This window comes from Alternaria incomplexa (assembly GCF_024043165.1).
Source record: "Alternaria incomplexa strain BMP 0042 chromosome Unknown scaffold_15, whole genome shotgun sequence".
Taxonomy (NCBI): Eukaryota; Fungi; Ascomycota; class Dothideomycetes; order Pleosporales; family Pleosporaceae; genus Alternaria; species Alternaria incomplexa.
This window is the reverse complement of record NW_026249864.1, coordinates 471,038-489,907: the sequence shown is the minus strand read 5'-3', so window position 1 is coordinate 489,907 and position 18,870 is coordinate 471,038. Positions and strand designations below refer to the sequence as shown.

General features: G+C 53.3%; 4 protein-coding genes across 4 annotated transcripts; 2 read left to right on the top strand and 2 right to left on the bottom strand.

The window, feature by feature from the left end:
• Positions 1–2,410: 2,410 nt before the first annotated feature.
• On the top strand, positions 2,411–4,148 carry J4E90_009233 (uncharacterized protein; the record flags this gene model as incomplete). Its single annotated transcript, XM_051438752.1, has 5 exons — positions 2,411–2,562; positions 2,619–2,637; positions 2,696–3,051; positions 3,100–3,911; positions 3,964–4,148. 5 exons carry the CDS (start codon positions 2,411–2,413, stop codon positions 4,146–4,148), a joined length of 1,524 nt encoding a protein of 507 aa, XP_051287415.1.
• Positions 4,149–5,064: 916 nt separating this feature from the next.
• On the top strand, positions 5,065–7,728 carry J4E90_009232 (uncharacterized protein; the record flags this gene model as incomplete). Its single annotated transcript, XM_051438751.1, has 3 exons — positions 5,065–5,180; positions 5,238–5,537; positions 5,598–7,728. 3 exons carry the CDS (start codon positions 5,065–5,067, stop codon positions 7,726–7,728), a joined length of 2,547 nt encoding a protein of 848 aa, XP_051287414.1.
• Positions 7,729–9,811: 2,083 nt separating this feature from the next.
• On the bottom strand, positions 9,812–10,508 carry J4E90_009231 (uncharacterized protein; the record flags this gene model as incomplete). The annotated part of the gene is made up of 2 exons (XM_051438750.1): positions 9,812–10,284; positions 10,361–10,508. The coding sequence occupies 2 exons, from the start codon at positions 10,506–10,508 to the stop codon at positions 9,812–9,814; spliced, it is 621 nt and encodes a 206-aa protein (XP_051287413.1).
• A 1,290-nt stretch (positions 10,509–11,798) lies between these two features.
• J4E90_009230 (uncharacterized protein) lies at positions 11,799–18,818 on the bottom strand (the record flags this gene model as incomplete). The annotated part of the gene is made up of 5 exons (XM_051438749.1): positions 11,799–12,475; positions 12,531–13,537; positions 13,634–16,572; positions 17,142–18,625; positions 18,674–18,818. The coding sequence occupies 5 exons, from the start codon at positions 18,816–18,818 to the stop codon at positions 11,799–11,801; spliced, it is 6,252 nt and encodes a 2,083-aa protein (XP_051287412.1).
• Between the last annotated feature and the right edge of the window lie 52 nt (positions 18,819–18,870).

Genomic DNA, 18,870 nt, shown 5'->3' with positions numbered 1-18,870 from the left:
TGAAGCCGTCCACGTCTATTTTATCTCCGTTATAGCGTGTTTCTTTTTCTCGTTCTTGTAAGTACCTCTTGATCTTCATCTCCAACCCTCATGCCTTGAGTTTGAAGAATAGATGGTACTGACGCTTGACAGACACCACATCTTCCTCGATCACAGCGAAAGTGTTCGCACTTGGACGGGCCGATTCGATTACCTTGGTATCGTGATACCACTGTATGGAACGACAATTGCCAGTACACACTTCACTTTCAGATGCGAGCCTGCACTACAGGAAGCCTACAGTATCTTCGCTACTGTCGTGGGCCTTGCTTGCGCACTCACTACCCTGCACCCCTCCTTTTCTGGTCCCCAGTCTCGTCATCTCCGTACGGCGCTTTATCTCCTGTTGGGAGCGTCTTCATTCCTTCCGATAGCGCATGGTACCCATCTCTATGGCGTGGAAGAGATGGATAGTAGGATGAGCTTGGGCTACTATCTTGGACTAGGCGTTTGTCATGGCACCGGAGCTTTGTTGTACGCTGCGAGAGTGCCTGAGAGATGGTACCCTCGGCGTTGCGACGTAATTGGGAGTAGCCATCAGCTTATGCATGTGCTAGTGGTGTGTGGCGCTGCAATGTACGGGGTGGGTGTGCAGATGGCGAGGAAGTATTGGGAATACAGCGCGCAGGAGTGTCTAACAACGTAGACATCCTCGGGTCCTGCTTCACATCAGCAGCTAACCCTTCGAAATCCTCCGTATGACCCGAAACTTTTGACCAAGGTGTTCGGAAAGTATTCAGTCAAAGTCGTGTGATGACAGATCGAGGAACGGGGTGGCTGGGTACCACTTTCTCAGGACGAGCGTAGGATCTCCGCGGATGAGGCTCAAAAGGCTGCAGCTGAGCCCACTGTGGAGCTTACCCACACCACACTACCATCTTTTTCGATATTCCCGGAGTTGCTTCGTCTTCTTGCACAGCATTTCAGTACCCAACATGCCTTCTCCGGCCCGTTTCCTCCGATATCGCTGCAGTGACTGTAGCAGCCACCGTACGTCAGGATCTAGGCCTAGAAACCCCGCTTGCGAAAACTTCTTGGAGTTTGGGATAAGTCGTCACATCCATCCAGCGTTGGCCTCCAAGCATCGACGAGCCTTGGCATTGTGAGATTCAAATACCGCGTTTCCAAGGAGCGGATGACGTTGCACTAAACTCTAGGCGTTTGAGGATCATATACCCTCCCAGATCATCGATGTGCTCCAAGAGTCCCTGTGCGTACTCCGTGTTGCCGGAGCGGAAGCTGCAGTCATGCGAGATAAGGCACTGAATCTTCGCTTGATTGGTGCAAGCATGTTTCACAGGCCATCAATATCCTGACAGGAGCTGATCGACAAACAATTAACGATCTCAAATCCAAGCTGGGATTGTAAGAGTTGTGCAACGGCGTGAATCCACCCACATGCCTGGTATAGTTGCCGTTGCACCAAGCTCTGTGCTTATCGGGCCACGTCTCCACACGCACGCGGCAGACGCACAACTCCCGTCACATCAAGGTTGTACCATCACCAGAAGTCAAAAGCAAAGCTACTTTTCAGAAGCAAGAGTAAGTCTTGATCTTGAGTTGTCATTGTTGTTTGCTGCGTTACTTCCAGTCGTTTTTGTCAACGCCACTTCTTCGACACGAACAGTATGCTCGTACTAGGAACAGGAAGCTGTTGAGGCTGAAGAGTTATTAGCGACACAGGCATTTTGTCAAATGCTGACCGCGGAAAAGCAGCAACTCATATTATCTTCAGACGTTCTGATAAGGATCCTTGCTGGCATCAACTACAGGGAGTCTAGTCTCTCGCCTGGCTAGCGCCAAGAGATAAGAGAACGCCCCTGCCGTCCCCCACCATCCCGCGTCAAACCTCATCCCCAGCGAACCACGACTCATCGCATCGACATTCAGCCTTTCATGCTACATTTTAGCCAGTCGAGAAAGAGTCTCAATTCGCTACAGCAGCATGTGGATCTCAAGTTGACGCCCTAGCGCTCATCGCACACATCGCCTGCACCCGAGAGCGCGGCAAAGCATACTTTCTCCGAAGTATTGGGCTTGCAGCTGCTGGGCATCGCCAACGAAGATAACGAATCCGCCAATATTACTGAATTCAGACACGGAGAAGTCTGATCTCACTTGGCCTGGGGAACGAGTTGCGCCACAACCTTAGCCGTGCGTCACTGTGCTTCACCGCGGAAGTATCATTTTTGGAGTTTGTGCATCAATCTATATAACCTCCAGCTTCCGTTTGGAGCCACGGCTTCAGCAAGCGCCCGCTCCCAACTTCCATATTGCGTCTGTAAAGCATCGCCAGCTTTACACTCTCCCGACCTACCTTTCAGAAGTATCAGTATCGTAGTAGGGCTCGACCTCTCGGGTGGTACTCATCATGCCGTTCGCTATCAACATGCTCTGGTCGGCACCAGAGATCAACCCATACAACAAGAAGGCCACATCTATTCCCGTCTTGAATCCGATCAACAAATATGGTCGTGTATTCTTCTTCTCTTACCTGGGCTTCTTCATTGCTTTCTGGTCATGGTATGTCGTTCCCCACATGTGGGTCTCCTTCGTTGATGAGTGCTAATAATTTTCAGGTACGCGTTTCCACCTCTGGTATGGTCACCCGCAACCCACGAGACTGTCCGAATTGTACAGACTAACATCCCCACAGCTGAGTAAGAGTATCAAGGAGGACATGCATTTGTCACAGGATCAAATTGCCAACTCCAACATCGTCGCGCTATGTGCAACACTTTTGGTGCGCTTCATTGCGGGACCCATGTGCGACCACTTCGGCCCGCGCATTACATTTGCCAGCCTGCTATTCGCCGGTGCCATCCCGACCGCTCTGGCTGGTACTGCCCACAACGCTACGGGTTTATACTTCATCCGTTTCTTTGTTGGTATTCTCGGCGGCACCTTCGTACCATGCCAGGTCTGGACAACTGGATTCTACGACAGGAATGTTGTCGGCACTGCCAACGCTTTGGTCGGAGGCTGGGGTAACTCTGGCGGCGGTATCACATAGTAAGCGGGACGTCCCCTATGAAGCAGCTTCCACTGACTTTTCTTCAGCTTCGTCATGCCCGCTATCTACGACTCTTTGAAGAGGGACCAGGGTCTCTCCTCGCACGTCGCATGGAGAGTCTCCTTCATCGTTCCATTCATCATGATCAGTGCATGCGCTACCGGTCTCCTGCTGTTGACCGACGATACGCCTACCGGAAAGTGGTCTGAGCGTGGGGCAACCGTAGTGTCTAGCAGCGATCAAACCAACCAAGCTTCCGTGGTCCCCACGACCGGTGCCCTCGATGACAAGCCTGCGACCACTGGATCGATTTCCTCCAACGACGAAAAGAAGCGAGAGCAACCGGCCGCTGACGTAGAGGCTGGACGTGGTGATGTTCAAGTCATGGACGAATTCCAGCACGAAGTCGTAGTCAAGCCTACTTTGAAAGAGGGACTGAAGGTCATGTTCTCTCTCCAGACACTGATGCTCTGCGCGGGCTACTTCTGCTCCTTCGGTGGTGAACTCGCTATCAACTCTATCCTTGGTGCTTATTACCTCAAGAACTTCCAGTCCCTTGGTCAAACACAATCTGGACGCTGGGCAGCTATGTTCGGCCTCTTGAACGTTGTTACCCGACCGCTCGGTGGCTTCATTGCGGACCTTATCTACAAGGTTACCGGTCGCAACCTCTGGGCAAAGAAGTTCTGGATCCACTTCGTCGGCGTTATGTCTGGTATAATGTGCATCGTCATTGGAAAGGTGGACCCCCACAACCTCAGCGAGATGATTGGCCTCATTGCGGTCATGGCCATATTCCTTGAGGCAGGTAATGGTGCAAATTTCGCGCTCGTACCTCACATCCACCCTCACGCTAATGGTAAGCCCGATTGCTTCACTCATTGAGAGAAGACCTACTAACATTTCCAAAGGCATCCTCTCCGGTATCGTTGGCGCGACTGGTAACTTTGGTGGTATCATCTTCGCCATCATCTTCCGCTATCACAAGACGGACTATGCGCAGGTTTTCTGGATCATTGGCATCATGATCATTGCGCTCAACTGCATGTTCATGTGGGTAAAGCCTCTTCCCAAGGGCCAGATTGGCGGTCGTTAGGATTGGATTATGGCTTTTTGTTTGCTGTTTTAGCGTCGCTTCGTACATATGATACCTTTATTAATCGCAACTTGCCTTCCTTGAGCAGTGGATGGTCGACTGTGAGTTGATCAATATTACCAAAATGCAGCATGACGGCGTGATTGCTGTGATAAGTATTGGCTCCGCCTGTTTGATCGCAAACATGGGGAGTATTCTTGCTGGCGATGTCAGCTTGGCTAGCGTGGCTATAACGAAATGGCGCGCAGCCCTCCTGCCACTGATACAAAAGCCATGGCTGTTGTACGCGGTTCGATGACCTTTTTGCTGCGAGTCCTGATACTACATGAATACGCTTAGGCACGTACGTCTCAGCAATGAATATTATTGCAGCCTACAATGGTATGGAAGACAGCAATCTGCATGGAATAAAAGCTTTGTAGACTTCTCGACCCTTAATTACATATGCGATCTGCTTCTTACGCGTTGTTGTATTCGACAGGGTAAGAAAGAGCTTAGGGTTATGAGCGATTTCGACGCAGGGCGCAAAGCCGCGGCTTGAAGCTTGAGGCTGTGCCACATACACTAAACTCAATTCGCGTTGGACCCGATGCACGCCACCCAGTCAATACGAAGCCTTGGAATTGCACTTTCGCGTTCCGTCAGCTGAACTCAGGCCTACTTTTGCACACCGCGTCCCCTCGTGCGTGTTGTTATAACCACGACATGCCTCCAGGATCGGACAACGACCTTCATGGTACCGGTCCTAGCACCGCATCTAGCATCGATACTAGAGTCTCATAGGCTCTTTCCTCTATCCTGGCTAGCTACCGGCGCACGGTCTTGAGGCCGCACCTTCGCACTCCTGCTGTGCTTGACCAGTGTCTATTGCCCACCGAAGGTGCAATACCAGGCCTGCAGGCCGCAGTATATAAGGATGACGAAAGACTGGGAGTTGGTGCAGGATGAGATCAAGGAGCTTTCTTTCGTCCAGAAGAAGCCCCTGGAAGAGGTCAAGGAGCTCATGGAACGCAAACACAAATTTCGGGCTTCGTGAGTATTTGCAAAGATGATGGTTTGTTGTCTTTTGATAGCTGACGGGGAATACAGCACACGCGCATATCGAATGAGATTGAAAGAGTGGGGCATCATGAGGCACAAACCGCGACGAGCCACGAAGTCGCGTCACAAAGCGAGGCTTCCCAGCGAGCAGAGTTCCGATGGCAACGCTGGGAACGACAACGAGTCAAGCGAGTTCGCAGAACCCATTTCGACAGACTCGACTTCCAGAGAGCATTGTACAAAGACGGGTGGTTGGCAAGTTGTAGCTAGTCTACCCACTCTTATCGCTGATGAAGCCGGAACGGTCGCACAGCCAACCTTTCTGGGTCTATTAAATCAGCCACAAGAGTATGTAGTTCTCTGATCATCCGATATTTGTGCGCTCAGTGTGTATTGACCATATCGTAGTCTCCGGCCATCCTTCGAAGAGACATCGTCGCAAGATTCTAGGCAGGCCTCCGACATAGTACTAGACATGGTCGGTGCAGTCCTAGACGGCGATTTGCAGAAGTTGGAAAAGCTTATTGTCGACAATGTCGATCACATCAACCATCCCATTGGTCTGCCTTTCGATGAAGCAGGCGCACGATTCGTTGGCCACCCTGCTCTGAGCGAGATGGTTATCTTGCAGCATCCAAATCAGACCGTATTCGATATTGCGTGCGGTATGCCTTGCGGACCGATCATCTGGGTCTTACTTGCTTACGGCGCAAAAGGTTCCAAACATCCACTTGGAACAGACTTGGCATTGCATAATGCCATCAAAAACGGGCGCACTTACACTGTTCAAGCACTGCTCCAACCAGGTCGTTCAGAGGTCAATGGACTTCCGGGCTCAAGCTGGACTCCTTTACGTCAAGCAGTTTTCTGGAATGTACCTGACATTGTGCGCATCCTTCTCAACCGAGGTGCCAACGTCGAAGATGCTGGTCCGTCGCCCGAGAAGCCTGGCGTTCACACAGCATTGCAACTATGCCTATTACATCGAATGAAAATCTACACAGACCCAGCGGCCCGCAAGAACTGCCACACGCTTTTGGAAATGCTTCTTAGTGCTGGGGCAAATGTTCACCGCAAGCCTCCAGAACATGTTGCCCAGTCAAACTTTGGCATGTTCATCATGGCATTGCAAAATCGCCCTTATTGGGCTGCCAAACTTTCTTCAGACGAGCTTGAATGCCTCCGGCTATTTGTTTGCAAGGGTGCTAGCTTCCCTCCGTTCTTTGGAGGTTATCCTTGCAAGTCTCTGTGTCGGGATAAGTTTGAGCACCAAGCGCTGTGGCATTCGACTCCAACTTTTGCGCGGTGGCTCATTGACACCTTTGTACCCACGCCTACAAACGACGGTACCTCGCTCCTATCCGAAGTTCTCGGCTGCTGTCCGAACGCAAAACGACATCCCACCGATACGCTACGCGATATTGAAGTGCTTCTCGGGAAGGGCGTCGATCCGAACAGCGCAGCTCATGACGCGCTCAGTCCTTTACGGAAGTGCATTGCGGATTGCCCAGCTGTTGATATCGTCCCGCGTCTCCGAATGCTTGTCAATGGCGGCGCCGACCCAGAATGCGAAGATGCGGACGGTGTTCAGCCATACGTTCGAGCGGCGGAATCTTTCGAAGAGCCGCTTCGTACCGAGGTCATGTCAGTGTTGGTCGCTAAGATCTCAGGTAGACATGTAAGGCGCGTCAATGATGCCTCCCACACATGGGCTGCAGGCCTTTTCCCCATCTCCGAGACGCAGACTTATGATCAAGTCATGGCGTGCACGCGTCAAACGGGCGAGTTCATGCTCAACATGCGTAACATGGTACCAGAACATGTTCAGAGCATCTTTCAAAGAGCCTATTTCACTGTTATCAGCGAGTACTTCTTGAATACGATGACCAGAGTCGCAAAGACGAAGATGTTAAGCTCGAAAGAGAAGGATGAAATCGTCTGGATTGTTTCTATGCGAGATGGCGTCGATCTACCCAAGTACAGCTTCGACCAGAAACTCGTCATTGCGCTGCTGGACCCACAACCACTACCGAGTATGATGCTTGAACGAGATGATGATGTGTCTCCAGAGGACCCGATGCAATGCGATACGGTCGATGTTGCTGCGGCTTCTCCAGCGTCTAGTGCCACAGTCACGGGGACTGCGACCGTGACCGCGGCGACGGACCTTCAGCCCCATGCTCCATTCCAATTCAACTCCAACCGTGGGACAACTTCGGATAATACACCGTCACCACCCAGGTCTCCGCAATGGCTCGACGACTTCTTCGTAGCATCTACGACCCAAATTCGATGGCGCGATCCCTGCGCGCCACCCAAGCCAGGCGAGGCCCAGAAAGCTTTCGCAGCTGTGCTAATACACAAATGCGCGACTTGCAACGACGACAGGCTGCTCACGAAGAGGGAATTGGAAAGACACGATACCGAACATGGGCACACTGGAGATTGTGATATCATCGGCTGTAAGAGGCGCTTCTGTGCTGAGAAACGAACTAAGGAACATTTTGGAGGATGTCAAGATCATCTATTCAGTCATTGAGGGCCAGGTCTGCGAGACCATCTCATTCAGCCTCATTAAATTCGCCAAAATCGGTACAAGAATTCTTATTTCCGTGTATACTCGGCTCATATGCCTCTGGCTGCTCCTCTTGCTCCAGCATACGTTCATGCGCTAGTCGTCTTACCTCCATATCAGTCGCTCGATGCCGCCAATGCTCGAAGTATCCTCGCATCTCTAGAGGTTCTAGCTGCCCGAGCACATGACGGGACCGATAACCAGTGTCGATCATGTTCAGCCGACAGAAGTAACGCATATGATTTGGACCGGTGTGTCTTAGTGTCACTGTTATTCCGACATCTTGGAGTGCCTGGACATGCGTAGCGGTGTGATCCGATCGCGCACGGTTGGGTAACTTTGCGCGGTCATCTCCCATGCCCTCTTGCCCCATTTGATGATGGGTGTAGATGGTGAGGCTGCGCAATCTCGGCAATATTCCAGTGGCTTTCTGTTCGACGAGATGAGTCAAGAGACGGTCAAAGTCCCAGCATGTGCCTCCGAGCGTAAGATGGGTTAACGTCTTCGGCAATACGCCAAGTGCGTAGTCAGGCTCGGATCCCCATGCTTTCCATTTAGGCCTCATCAGTTCATTAACGCATGTGGTCACATGTGTGAGGTGAGCGTACTCGCTCAAATCGAAAGTCCGATGCCCGTTGTCAGAGTCCCATAGCCCACCGAAAGGGATCTCTAGCTTGTTCAACCGCGCTTTGAGTCGCTTTCTGATAACCTCTTTTAGATAGGGCCGACAGCGGTGGGCGTCTGAAGAAGCTAGATCCGCGGTGGAAGACGAGGTGTTGAAGAACACTGGATCGAGGAAGCGGATATCACCATGCGATAACCCTCCTAGCAATAAGCACTGTATGTTGGGGATCTGTAGCAAGAGAAGAGCCATGTCTGCCTGGACGTTCTTTCGACGAAGGTCATACTTTAGCATCAGCTGGAGGCGCCTTGTAATGCCGGACGACCTCATGATAGGCTTATAAATACCCCGTTCCTTCCCTCGAGATTTACGCCCGGAAGTGCGCTCATCATCGGTGTCGGCGTCCCGGAAAAGGTCAATGCTCCTGACTAGTCGCGCGAGCTTGGGTCGGGCGGCATACAAAGAGACGAGTTTGTGTACTTTAGCTATGTCGATGCAGACATCTTTATGGAGAACGTCTACCACGATATTGTCTAGAAGGTGTCAGTGAGACGGCAAGCTGGATGTCATTCTAGCATCCACTCACAAAAGCGCTTACACACCATTGCCAACGAGACGAGTTCGGCGCGTCGGTCCCGAGGTAGACGAGGCAGATGGTCCGTGATATCGAGCAACAATTCATCAGGTAGTGCACGGATATACGCCGACATTGCGAAGTAAGAGGTGCACTATCGCGCGAGGTTGGTTACCTGTATAGCGAGGTATGGGTTGCTGGAAGGTTTGCTCCAGAGGTGCATGATGTGAGTCATGGGGTGTGACTGTACGGTCGTTTGAGAATGAAGAAACGACGCTTGCCGCTCATATGAGTCGTTGTGAGTGGTGAGGAGCTGACGTGACTGTGACTTCCTGAACTGTGAACGGGAAGGCTTGGCTCGCTTGATGTCAACCACGACTGCCACACAATGATCATTCATCAACAAAGGAGCAATCAACAAAGGAGCACAAAGGGTATGTAAGACGTCTACCAGTATCTTTTCATGCATCTAGAATAAACGGAGACAAGTCACGTACATCTCAACAGCTTCCGTGCTGCCAACTACGCTTCGTCAAAACGTCTACGCGCCCGGACCGTGACACTAAGTGTCAATTTTTAGCAATCTTCGCATGAGGAAACTCTTTTTAAAATTATCACTGCTACTTAACGATCTCGGTGCAATCGTCACAGGAAGCTTATCGCGCTCAGTGCGGCGAACAAGCGGTCGACGGGATGGCGATCAGTCAACTACACTCCAGGGTCACACTGTCACTCGATGACGCCGGAACATCGCCGTGCTGACACCAAAGTAGACAGGAATTACAATCTCATAACAGATCTAATCATATCTTTACAAACACACCGCCGACTGCTGCAACCAAACTGATCCCCTACAATCCACTAAGCCCAAGCGCCAAGGCGCCAAGCACACTGTTCAACAACGCAATAACACCCACAAGCACAACATTAAGCACCAACTGAACCGCGAGAATCAAAAGACTCAACGCGCTCGTCAACGGGTTGATAAACACCAAAAGCCCAGCGAGACCCAAGATCGCCACCGCAGCGGTAATCGTAGCAAAAATCTCAACAATGATGAGCGCGAGAAGGGCACCAGCGGCGATCAACTGACGCTTCTCCTTGGGCTGGGAGACGTCGACGAGATCGGTAGAGGTAGACCGCTTCTGGTTGTCTTCGGCTGGCACCATGGGTTGCGTAGCGTTTGCAGGAGCGAGGTCGCGGATCTGCGTTGTCGAAGCCGTGATGGCGGCGGTGATCTTGTTGAGTTGCTCGCCTACTTTGGGGATTGCGGCCGTCTTTTCCAGGAGAGATGAGGATGTGGAGAGGGGCGCGAGGGTAGCATCTAAGATCCATTTGTTAGTATAATGCAGGTGATGGGTGGTTTGTTTTGGCTGATGGCTCAAAGGGGGAGGGCGTACTGATGGCTCCGGTGTAGACTTGCACCGTGGCGAGGAGATCGGTGAGGAGGGATTCTACGCTGCTGCTTTCCTGGCGCTTTTGCTGGACGACGGGGCTCGCGAGCGATAGGCCGCTTAGGGCGAAGACGGCGAGGTGGGAGAAACGCATTTTGGTGTTGGTGGTTACGACGACTATGAAGATAGTGAACGAGGTAAAGTATACACAGGAACGAAACTGAGCGAGTGAATCGTAGTAGAGACTGGTCAGTTACAACGAGAACACGATACCTCTTATACGCCCTGTGGCATTACCTGTAGTACCCTCCCCGAGTACAAACTGGTTTACAGCATGACAAGAAATCTCAACAGCTAGTTTCGCATGAGGAAATGCTCGTCATCGTCATTTCCTACATTGGTACAGGTTCCGGGTATGCGGTTCGGAGTGTTGTCTCGATGCGGCCAGGAGTGATCGTCATAGGCGGACCTGGATCTATTGATAATATACATCCTTGCTGTATATCGCTTCTACCCGCTTTTGTTCCTGCACCAGAGAACCTCGATCTTTCCAGGAATGCCATGGGCTTTTTGTGTTGGTAAGTATGCGAGGATACTGGTGTTGCGGCTGGAGGGGGCTTCTGGAGGATGTGACGCGATTACCTTTCGTACAAAGCGTCCTTGCCTGCCGTGGACGCAGGTACGTGCCTCCGATTTTGCGTTTCACATCGTTTATCAACCGCCCCATTCACGAAGAAAACCGTTGCGTACCATCACGCTTGTAGCCGGTATGCCGCACGCCATGATGTGCTATAGCGCTTTATACGCCGTCTATACCTACTCCGCGGACCTTGTACCATGTCCGCCACATTCGCTAGGCCGTGAAGAAAAAGGAGAAACAGCGTCATGGCAGAAACAGAACGTCAATGTCAAGGCTGGCAAACCTACAAGCCTCAAACACCGGTGGTAGAAACCCCTGGAGTCAATTGCTCATTGGCTGCGCGCAACTCCATTAGTGCTTCCTGATATCCGGCATCCCTGTCTCCGCTCTTGCTCTACGCGAGGTGATGGACGGGTCTGTGCGGTTCATGCGATGATGGCGTGGCTGGTGTTGTTCTGATCGAGTAGTGCGCGGCGTGAGAGACTCAATCTCAAGATACTGTATAGTATGGTGAACGATGCAAGATCTTCATTGATACGCCTACGGATGCGCCTACGAATGCTATTTTTGCAAAACGCCCTGAGGATGATTACCCTCACCCACCTTTGATATCCCGTCCCGTTCGTCATGTACAACCCTTCCATGCTATCCTCCTTTTGTTCATCAGTCATGTCCATCTAATCTAACGAGAGCCTTTTCGTCTCCCAAGCCCACGATCGCCACCTATACACTCAAACGAAAGATGTAATGATTGGCCATCCAGGGGAACACGGATCCTCCTGCGTATTGTAGGATTCCATCTGCTCAGTCTTCGCCGACGAGCCTGATCTCGGCAACTTCATCATCCTGCTGTGCGACGGGTGTGCCGACACCGCCCCAACCATTCTTGACACCGCCATCGTCATCAAAGTCTTCCATCCTTTCGCTCATCTCTCCATCACCTACGGAACCCATCGCTCCGGTATCAGACGCGGCGCCGTCATCATCCGAGTCGTTACGGCGACCCATGTTCGCACTGCCAAGGCCGCTGAAGCTCCAAGCTGGTTGATCAGCGTCCATTTCCCAAGGAGTGGACGTGTAAGCACCGTCGTCAGCGTAGCCCTCATCGTCGCCATAGGATGGTAGCTCATCATCGTCACTCTGGCTCCCGGCTGCGACTCCGTTCTTTGGACGGTTCGCGGCTGCTGAGTGCGGATAACCACCCCCGCGCAGGGCTACGGCTCCCGCTGCGACTGCGCCAGCGCTCGACGACCCATTGCGGGACGAATCGTCGAGGCGCAAGCCGTTTCCCGCCGGTGACCGAGAGCGAAGTTGTTGGTCGTCCGCATCTTCATCAGAGTCGGGGTTGCTGTTGTCGCCGGTTACAATTTGCTGAAGAGAGGGAGGGCCTAAAGGGATGGGGGAACGGCGGCGGTAGAACAAAAGGTAGGCGTTTCTCGATACGGCCTTGCGGCCGGATTCACACCGAGACACTATGGAGTCTAGTGAAGTTAGCATCAATGTGACTGTGTGTAAAGGATATGCGGTAAAGCCTACCATTGTAGTCGTACCACTGCTTGTCGAAGAAGTTCTGAGCAGTGGCCGTGTAATGACCGCCTCCAAGCCCACCGTAGTGATTGTCGACTGCGAAGAGATCATAGGTGAGATCCTTGCCTTCAGGGAAACCGACTTTGCCGGACAGATCTAGTCCCTCTACAGGGAAGTCAACCAGATCTTCGATCTTGTCTCTCAGGTTTCTCGCCCCGCTAAAGCGCTTCAGATGGATAATCAAGATGTCAGGAACTGTCCAGATTTCGAGTGTCTTTGTCGCCCTGCGCCTCTCCTTGCAACGGCTGCAATACCATGCGTTATCTTCGGAAAGAATCTCGCTCTTAGAAGATTCGACAAAACATTCATCAAGGTTGATGCCGTTTTTGCGACGAGCTGCGCGCCTCTCTTTCTTTTCGCGAAGCTCTGTGTCATCGAGAACCTCTATGTTCTTCATGACGTCCGCGCCTCTGTCATCGTCCGCCGTAGAGGCGCCAAATAGAGCATCATAGGCCTCGGCATTCCAATCAAGGACAAGGGCCTCGCCCATTCGGAGCAATCTCTCATCCGACTCGTCGTCAGGTTCGTCAGGGTAGTTCGGCTGGTCTGGCACTTTGCCTGCTTTCTTACTTTTGAAGTTCTTGTTGTTTTTGTGCTTTCGCTCCATCTTGCGCTCATGCTTCCGCGCTTTCTTGCTCTTCTTCTTGTTCTGACGGCCCGAACGGGCAAAATCTTGTGCTGCCGGCTCGACTGATTGCATTTCCTCGTCGCTGCTGATGTTGGCGGCATCAATCGCTGCGTCGGCGTCGACAATCGTGGACTGTGACACGTCCTCGTCTTCGTCGCTAGACGTAGTTTCGCTTCCAGCAGCGGACGATTGTACAGACTCTTCTCGAGCTGGTGGTATCCTGACTCGTTTGGTGATAGGCTCAAGTGGCTTCGAATAATCGACGGTACTCCAACCTGTAGTAACAATCTCTGAGCTCTTTCGTGTGTGCTTCATCTCGAAAAGTGCCCTGTTCTAAGTCAGTATTTTGTTGCGCGAATCCAAGGTCGGTCCCGGAGCTGCGACCTTGCGTCACAAGCTTGGCCTGGAACTAGCTTGTACGTACCTGAACTCCGGATGAATGTAGCTACCCGGCCGAAGTACTTCCGGAACCTGGTTAGCCTCATCGACTTGAGCGAAACGCGTATCCTTTGCATCCGTCATCGTCACCTCCACAATGTCCTCGCCCTCAACAGAACCGTCATTGACTTGTGGATCGTTTGGCGACGCATCTTCTTCTGTTGTCAGTACAACATCAGACCCAGGGCGGGATTGTTCTGGCCCGCTGAGCTCACTAAGAATCTTGCGACTAGTCATCCCAGCGACTCTAGACAGAACCTTCCTCAGGATTGTGTCGTAATCCTTGGCTTCCTCCCGAGTGAGAACAATGAAGCTGGGCCAGAGCGCCATAGACTGCCCTGTGGCTCTATACGAGGACGTGCTTGGGATGCGGTGGAACAATGGAAAGATGACGCGATCGTGGAGTGGTGAAACGGTCTCCGGAATCTCCTCGTCGGAAGATTGCGAAAGCGTCATCCGGTACTTGGCGCCCTTCTTCTTAGGTGCAGGCCAATTACTTGGAGCCATTTCTAACTCATAGAAATATATTTCGTCCCGTGCCCCAATATTCGACTCCGCTATCGACGATGCATCGTCCAAGTGCCGATAGTATTTGTGACTATACACCTCGGACGCCATGATACGGTTGGCTGGAACGCCGCCGCAGCGCTTGCCGACGAACTCCTTCAAGGCTTTGATAGAGGCATTTTTGTCAAAGTCAAGCTCGATTCGACAAGGCTTCCCGTACAAGGGCACGTATGTGACAGTATGGGACCAAGACTGCTCTACCGGCAGCTGCAGTGTAAGCTGGCTGTATGGGTCGAACGTGATGCTGACCTTCTCGCAATCCGGACAAACCATGGTGTTCTTGTAAAAACCACTAAACAAGTCCATGGCTACAGAATCGTTCCGAGCTCGATGGTTCTCCCGATAGACCTCGCCGAGTTGCTTGACTGCCTCAGGGTCCCGGAAGGTATTGTCATCGGAATCAGGGTTCTCTCGGTACGGCTTTTTGTGTATACGGTTCAGATCTTCGTGGAGCGCATCCACTAGCCAGCTGACGAATTCTTGAGAGTCCTGTTGGCCATAACCAGAAAACATGGGATTCGCCCTACCAAGCTTGAGTTTGAAGTCTTTGGGCGAGACAGACGAGCTGTTGTCGAAGCCATAGATGGAGCTCAAAAGACCAGCGTACGACTTGGCAATTACACCTTTGAAGCCTATGGGGTTGTCGATGTTGACCTCGTCTTTCCATTTGTTATTCAGAAAGTACATGCTCAGCTCTTCGACACTCCGTAGACATTGGAGAGCGGAATTCATGTAACAGGTGTTGCCAAGGTTCGTAAGTCCCACGTGGCCACGAACTTTGCCATTCTGCTTTCTTCCCCGCGTCATGGGGCCTCCCGTTGGAGTGCTCCTACCACTGTTGGGGTTGCTCTGCAGGCCCTTGCCAGCGAGGGCACCAGCCTTGTTCTTGGAAGCTGTTTTGGTGGTATCGGCAATGTATTCACCCTTGTCGTCGTGCTCCTCAAGTACAATGATCTGGTCCTGGGTCAGACCAGCGTCAGCCAGCGTCAGAGACGCGTTGAACGTCTCATTGGCCGTCTCGTCCTTGCCTGTGACCAGCTCTCGCTCTGATCCAAAGGCAAGAGCACTGAAACTGTCGGCCGCCATAACGAGTGTAGGCCGTTGGGTGGGTGCGGGCGTAACAGGAGATCCGTTCTGGGGAGACGCGTCGGGTGTCAATATGCCGGATGGCTGTGTTGCTTGTGACTGGTCTGTAGGGGCGGGCGTGAGAATGCGCCAAATGCGAACTTTGTTGTTGGGGTCAACGCCTGCGGCTTTCTTGGCAGCGTCGACAAAGGCTACAAAGCTCTCGTAGCGGCTCGCGACGAACCTTGCGGCTGGTTTCGTGCTGTCAGCGGCGTTGGGAGTTTTTCGCACTTTCTGGATGGTAAAGATGGGAGGGTGCAGCTCGTAAGAAATATCCTCGCTGACTTGGCCCGGTACCGTGTTGTGGGCGTAGCGGCGTATGACGGGACTTGACTTCTCAAGCCCGTACCAGCTAAGGACCAGATCCCACGCTTTGCGGGGCACAATCTCGAAATCTTGGCCCATGGTTGTCTCTTTGCTGAGCGCGACGAAGTCATCGCCATGCTGGTCGACCAAGTTCTCGTGCGCTAGTTCTGGGTCGACGAGGTGCGAGTTGTCGACAGGGCCCACGGGACCCAAGGTCGCGTTCCTGCTGAAGTCGTTGGGCCTGCCTCTGTTCTCCGACGTCCTTGCCCACACGCGCTCTAGCCACTGTTCGGAAATAATGTAGCCCTCCTGCCCTTCTACAAGGGCCTCGCTCGACATCATGCCCATGACGCGAGTCACCTGTACGTCGATGTCTGGGAGCCCCTGCTGCTCAGTGGCGTCATCGTCGCCGTCGCCGTCGGGGCTGCTGCCGGCGGGCGCGTCAGCCATCTCTACGGAAGTTGCGCGTGCACTGCGCTGTGGTGTGCTGGTAGGCAGGGGCTTGCTGGCGCGGGCGGCCGAGGGCGCGTCGCTGGTGCGCGTGCCGTGTGCGTCGGGCTTGTCGTCCATGTCGGAGTGGAGGCGCTTAGCGGGTGAGGATGCGCGTGGAGGGGGCCGTTGAGGATGTGCTTCGGTGGTGCGTGTGCGGTCCAGGTCGGTGACGGAGCCCTCGCGGCTGTCGAGGGTCAGGTTGGCGTAGGCTTCGCTGGGGGAGCTGGCCCCGGTGTAGCTGTCTCGCGCCGAGAGCGTGCCTGGTTCGGGCGTGTCGACCAGGACTTCGTCGTGCAGGTGCGGTGGCAGATAGCGTGGCGGCGATGCTGAGGGTTGCGGGGAGGAGCGAGGGGACCCTACACCGACGCTGCCCACATTCGGTGAATGCGTGCCGTCGCCGTTGGACGAGTCTCGTGCGGGGACCACGATCTTCCGCTTCTTGTTATTAGTGGAGGCCGTTTTGAAGCTGATTGCCTACCGTGAAGCCCGCGAAGAGCTTCAGGGCAGACGGTAGAGGGCGGACGAGCGAGGGTGAAAGGGCAAGCAAAAGGCGGACAAGGACTATGCAGCGGGCCGCAGTACCTGGGCAATGGCGCGTCTTCTTCACAAACACAGTAGCACGGCGGTGAACAAACGAGGGGTAACAGCGCAATGTCCGCAAAAATCAGAGCAGCGCCGTGACATGGGCCGTCGTCACTATCGCTGTCCGACCGCTCAGCCTTGCGGACACTACCTTGGTAAGCGAGCTTGGCGACGCGGTGAATGCTCCCCCCTGTCGCGTGTCCGAAGCTGCCAGAACACCATCTGTTTGTGTTTGGTACATGTCACAATCGCCCACACAACACCATGGGAAACCACAGCACATGCATGTGTAGAATTCATGACGCCATGTCGACAGTCTGTATTCTGTTCGGCGTTTGGTGTTACGTATGATACAAGCGCAGCATCGCGTTTCATTTTGACCCGCCACTGTTCAGCCATGCGAAAGCAGAGGCACCGCCTACTGGATTCGCAGATCGAGGCTTCGACAGGCCAGGCATATTTTCCCTTGCTTTGTCCCCAGACACACCCCTCTTCACCGGAGGAGCCGCCGCAGGGTTGCTTGCTTCGCTCTCGCCTCTGCGCTTTCCATCATCAAAGAAGCGTGACTGCCCGGTCACAGGCGATGAGTTTGACGTCGACAGAGTACGCGTGGATTTAGAAGGTTTCAATACTTTGATGCCTGTATCACGTCGCTGGTAGCTGGGATCTGAGCTGGCGGTTTTACCCACGTTGGCCCAATCCAGAGAGCCCGTGTTTGTCTTCTCCGCTTGGTCACGGCGCCAGTTGCTCCAGATGGCTTGCGGTGCTCCTGATTGTGGAGCTCCACTTACAGAGCCCGGCTCCTGAGCATCCTTGTCAGAGCGACTTGACGCTGAGAGGCCTGGTTGTGGACGCTGTTCGAGACTCCTCCGGCCACTTGACCCGCCATCCTCAGAGTTGGTCACTGGGCCTGTGCCATTCGATTTCTCCATGGACGAATACGTCTCACGGGTCGGTGAAGTGCTAGACATCTGAGTTGTGTGATGCGCGTGCGCTGAAGCCAGAGTCGAAGTAGCGCGGTTCGGATCCGTCGTAGAGGCACCGCTAGCGTGCAAGCACTTGAACGCGCGATCATCTTCAGGACGGACGAGTGGTACCTGAAGCTTGTTACGGTCATCATCATACAGAGTCAGTTGGTTGCATGAAAGAAGGAGGTCGGCATTATGTGCTCGAAGCATGTCGCTACCAAGGAAAATCTGAATGGCTTTTGGATTCACCTCAGCGTCGTGCTCCTCGATGACGGTGAAATTTACGCCTATCGAAGGAAGCTGCGGCGCCGGGCTGTCGGATCGTGAAGATGCTGAAACAGGCACAGCCTCTGGAAGGTAGACAGACAGCTTGATCTTGCGAACCCGGTCCTCGTCCAGAATGACCCGATCCTGAAAGCCCAGGTGTTCAATTGTGTACCAGTCCAGAGAGGATGTGTATGAACCTGAACAGACTGCTGCATACAGCAAGGTGTCGTGTTTGAAGTTGGTGTTGAGCCAGCAACGTATTATGGCAGGAACGGAGCCGAGAATGAACAAGCCAGGAGCCAGCCCTGGGACGTCTTGAGGCGTTGTCGGACCAAAGCTAGTGAGGCTGTTGGCGCGACCCGAAGCCATAGAATGCACCGACTGGCCGGCAGAACTTTGCCTTCCGTCTGACTTGTGGGAGTAGCTGCGCTCGCTCATGACATGCCCGCCCATGCTGCTACCAGTGCGGGGTATCAAATCCAGCGACGATCTCGATGCATGCGCCCAGTGACCGTGATTGGCAGTCTCATCGAAGCGGACGCTGTTCGCGCGAGATGTGGCCCCTACACGGCGGGGTTCCTCGTCGGCGTCAAGTTGGAGATTGCCGATGAGATTGCTGGACTGGTCGTCGAAGTTCGTGAAGTGTTCGGCGGTTGGCTGCTGCAGGGGAACTAACAGTTTTCAGCTAAAGATGCACAAATTCAGGTGAAGCGTCTTACCCTGTTGGGGTGTTCCCCCCAGCACCGAAGGAAAGGGCGATGAAGTCCCCCAGACGTTCTTCAGACGCGAGTCGTCTTCCTGCTTGCGCTCCAGGCGGGCGACGCGATCGGCGAGTTCGGCTTGGTGCTCCTGCACACGTAGCATTTCGCTCTGAAAACGCCAGAAATCGTCGCGCGGCTGGAAGGCTACGCTCTGA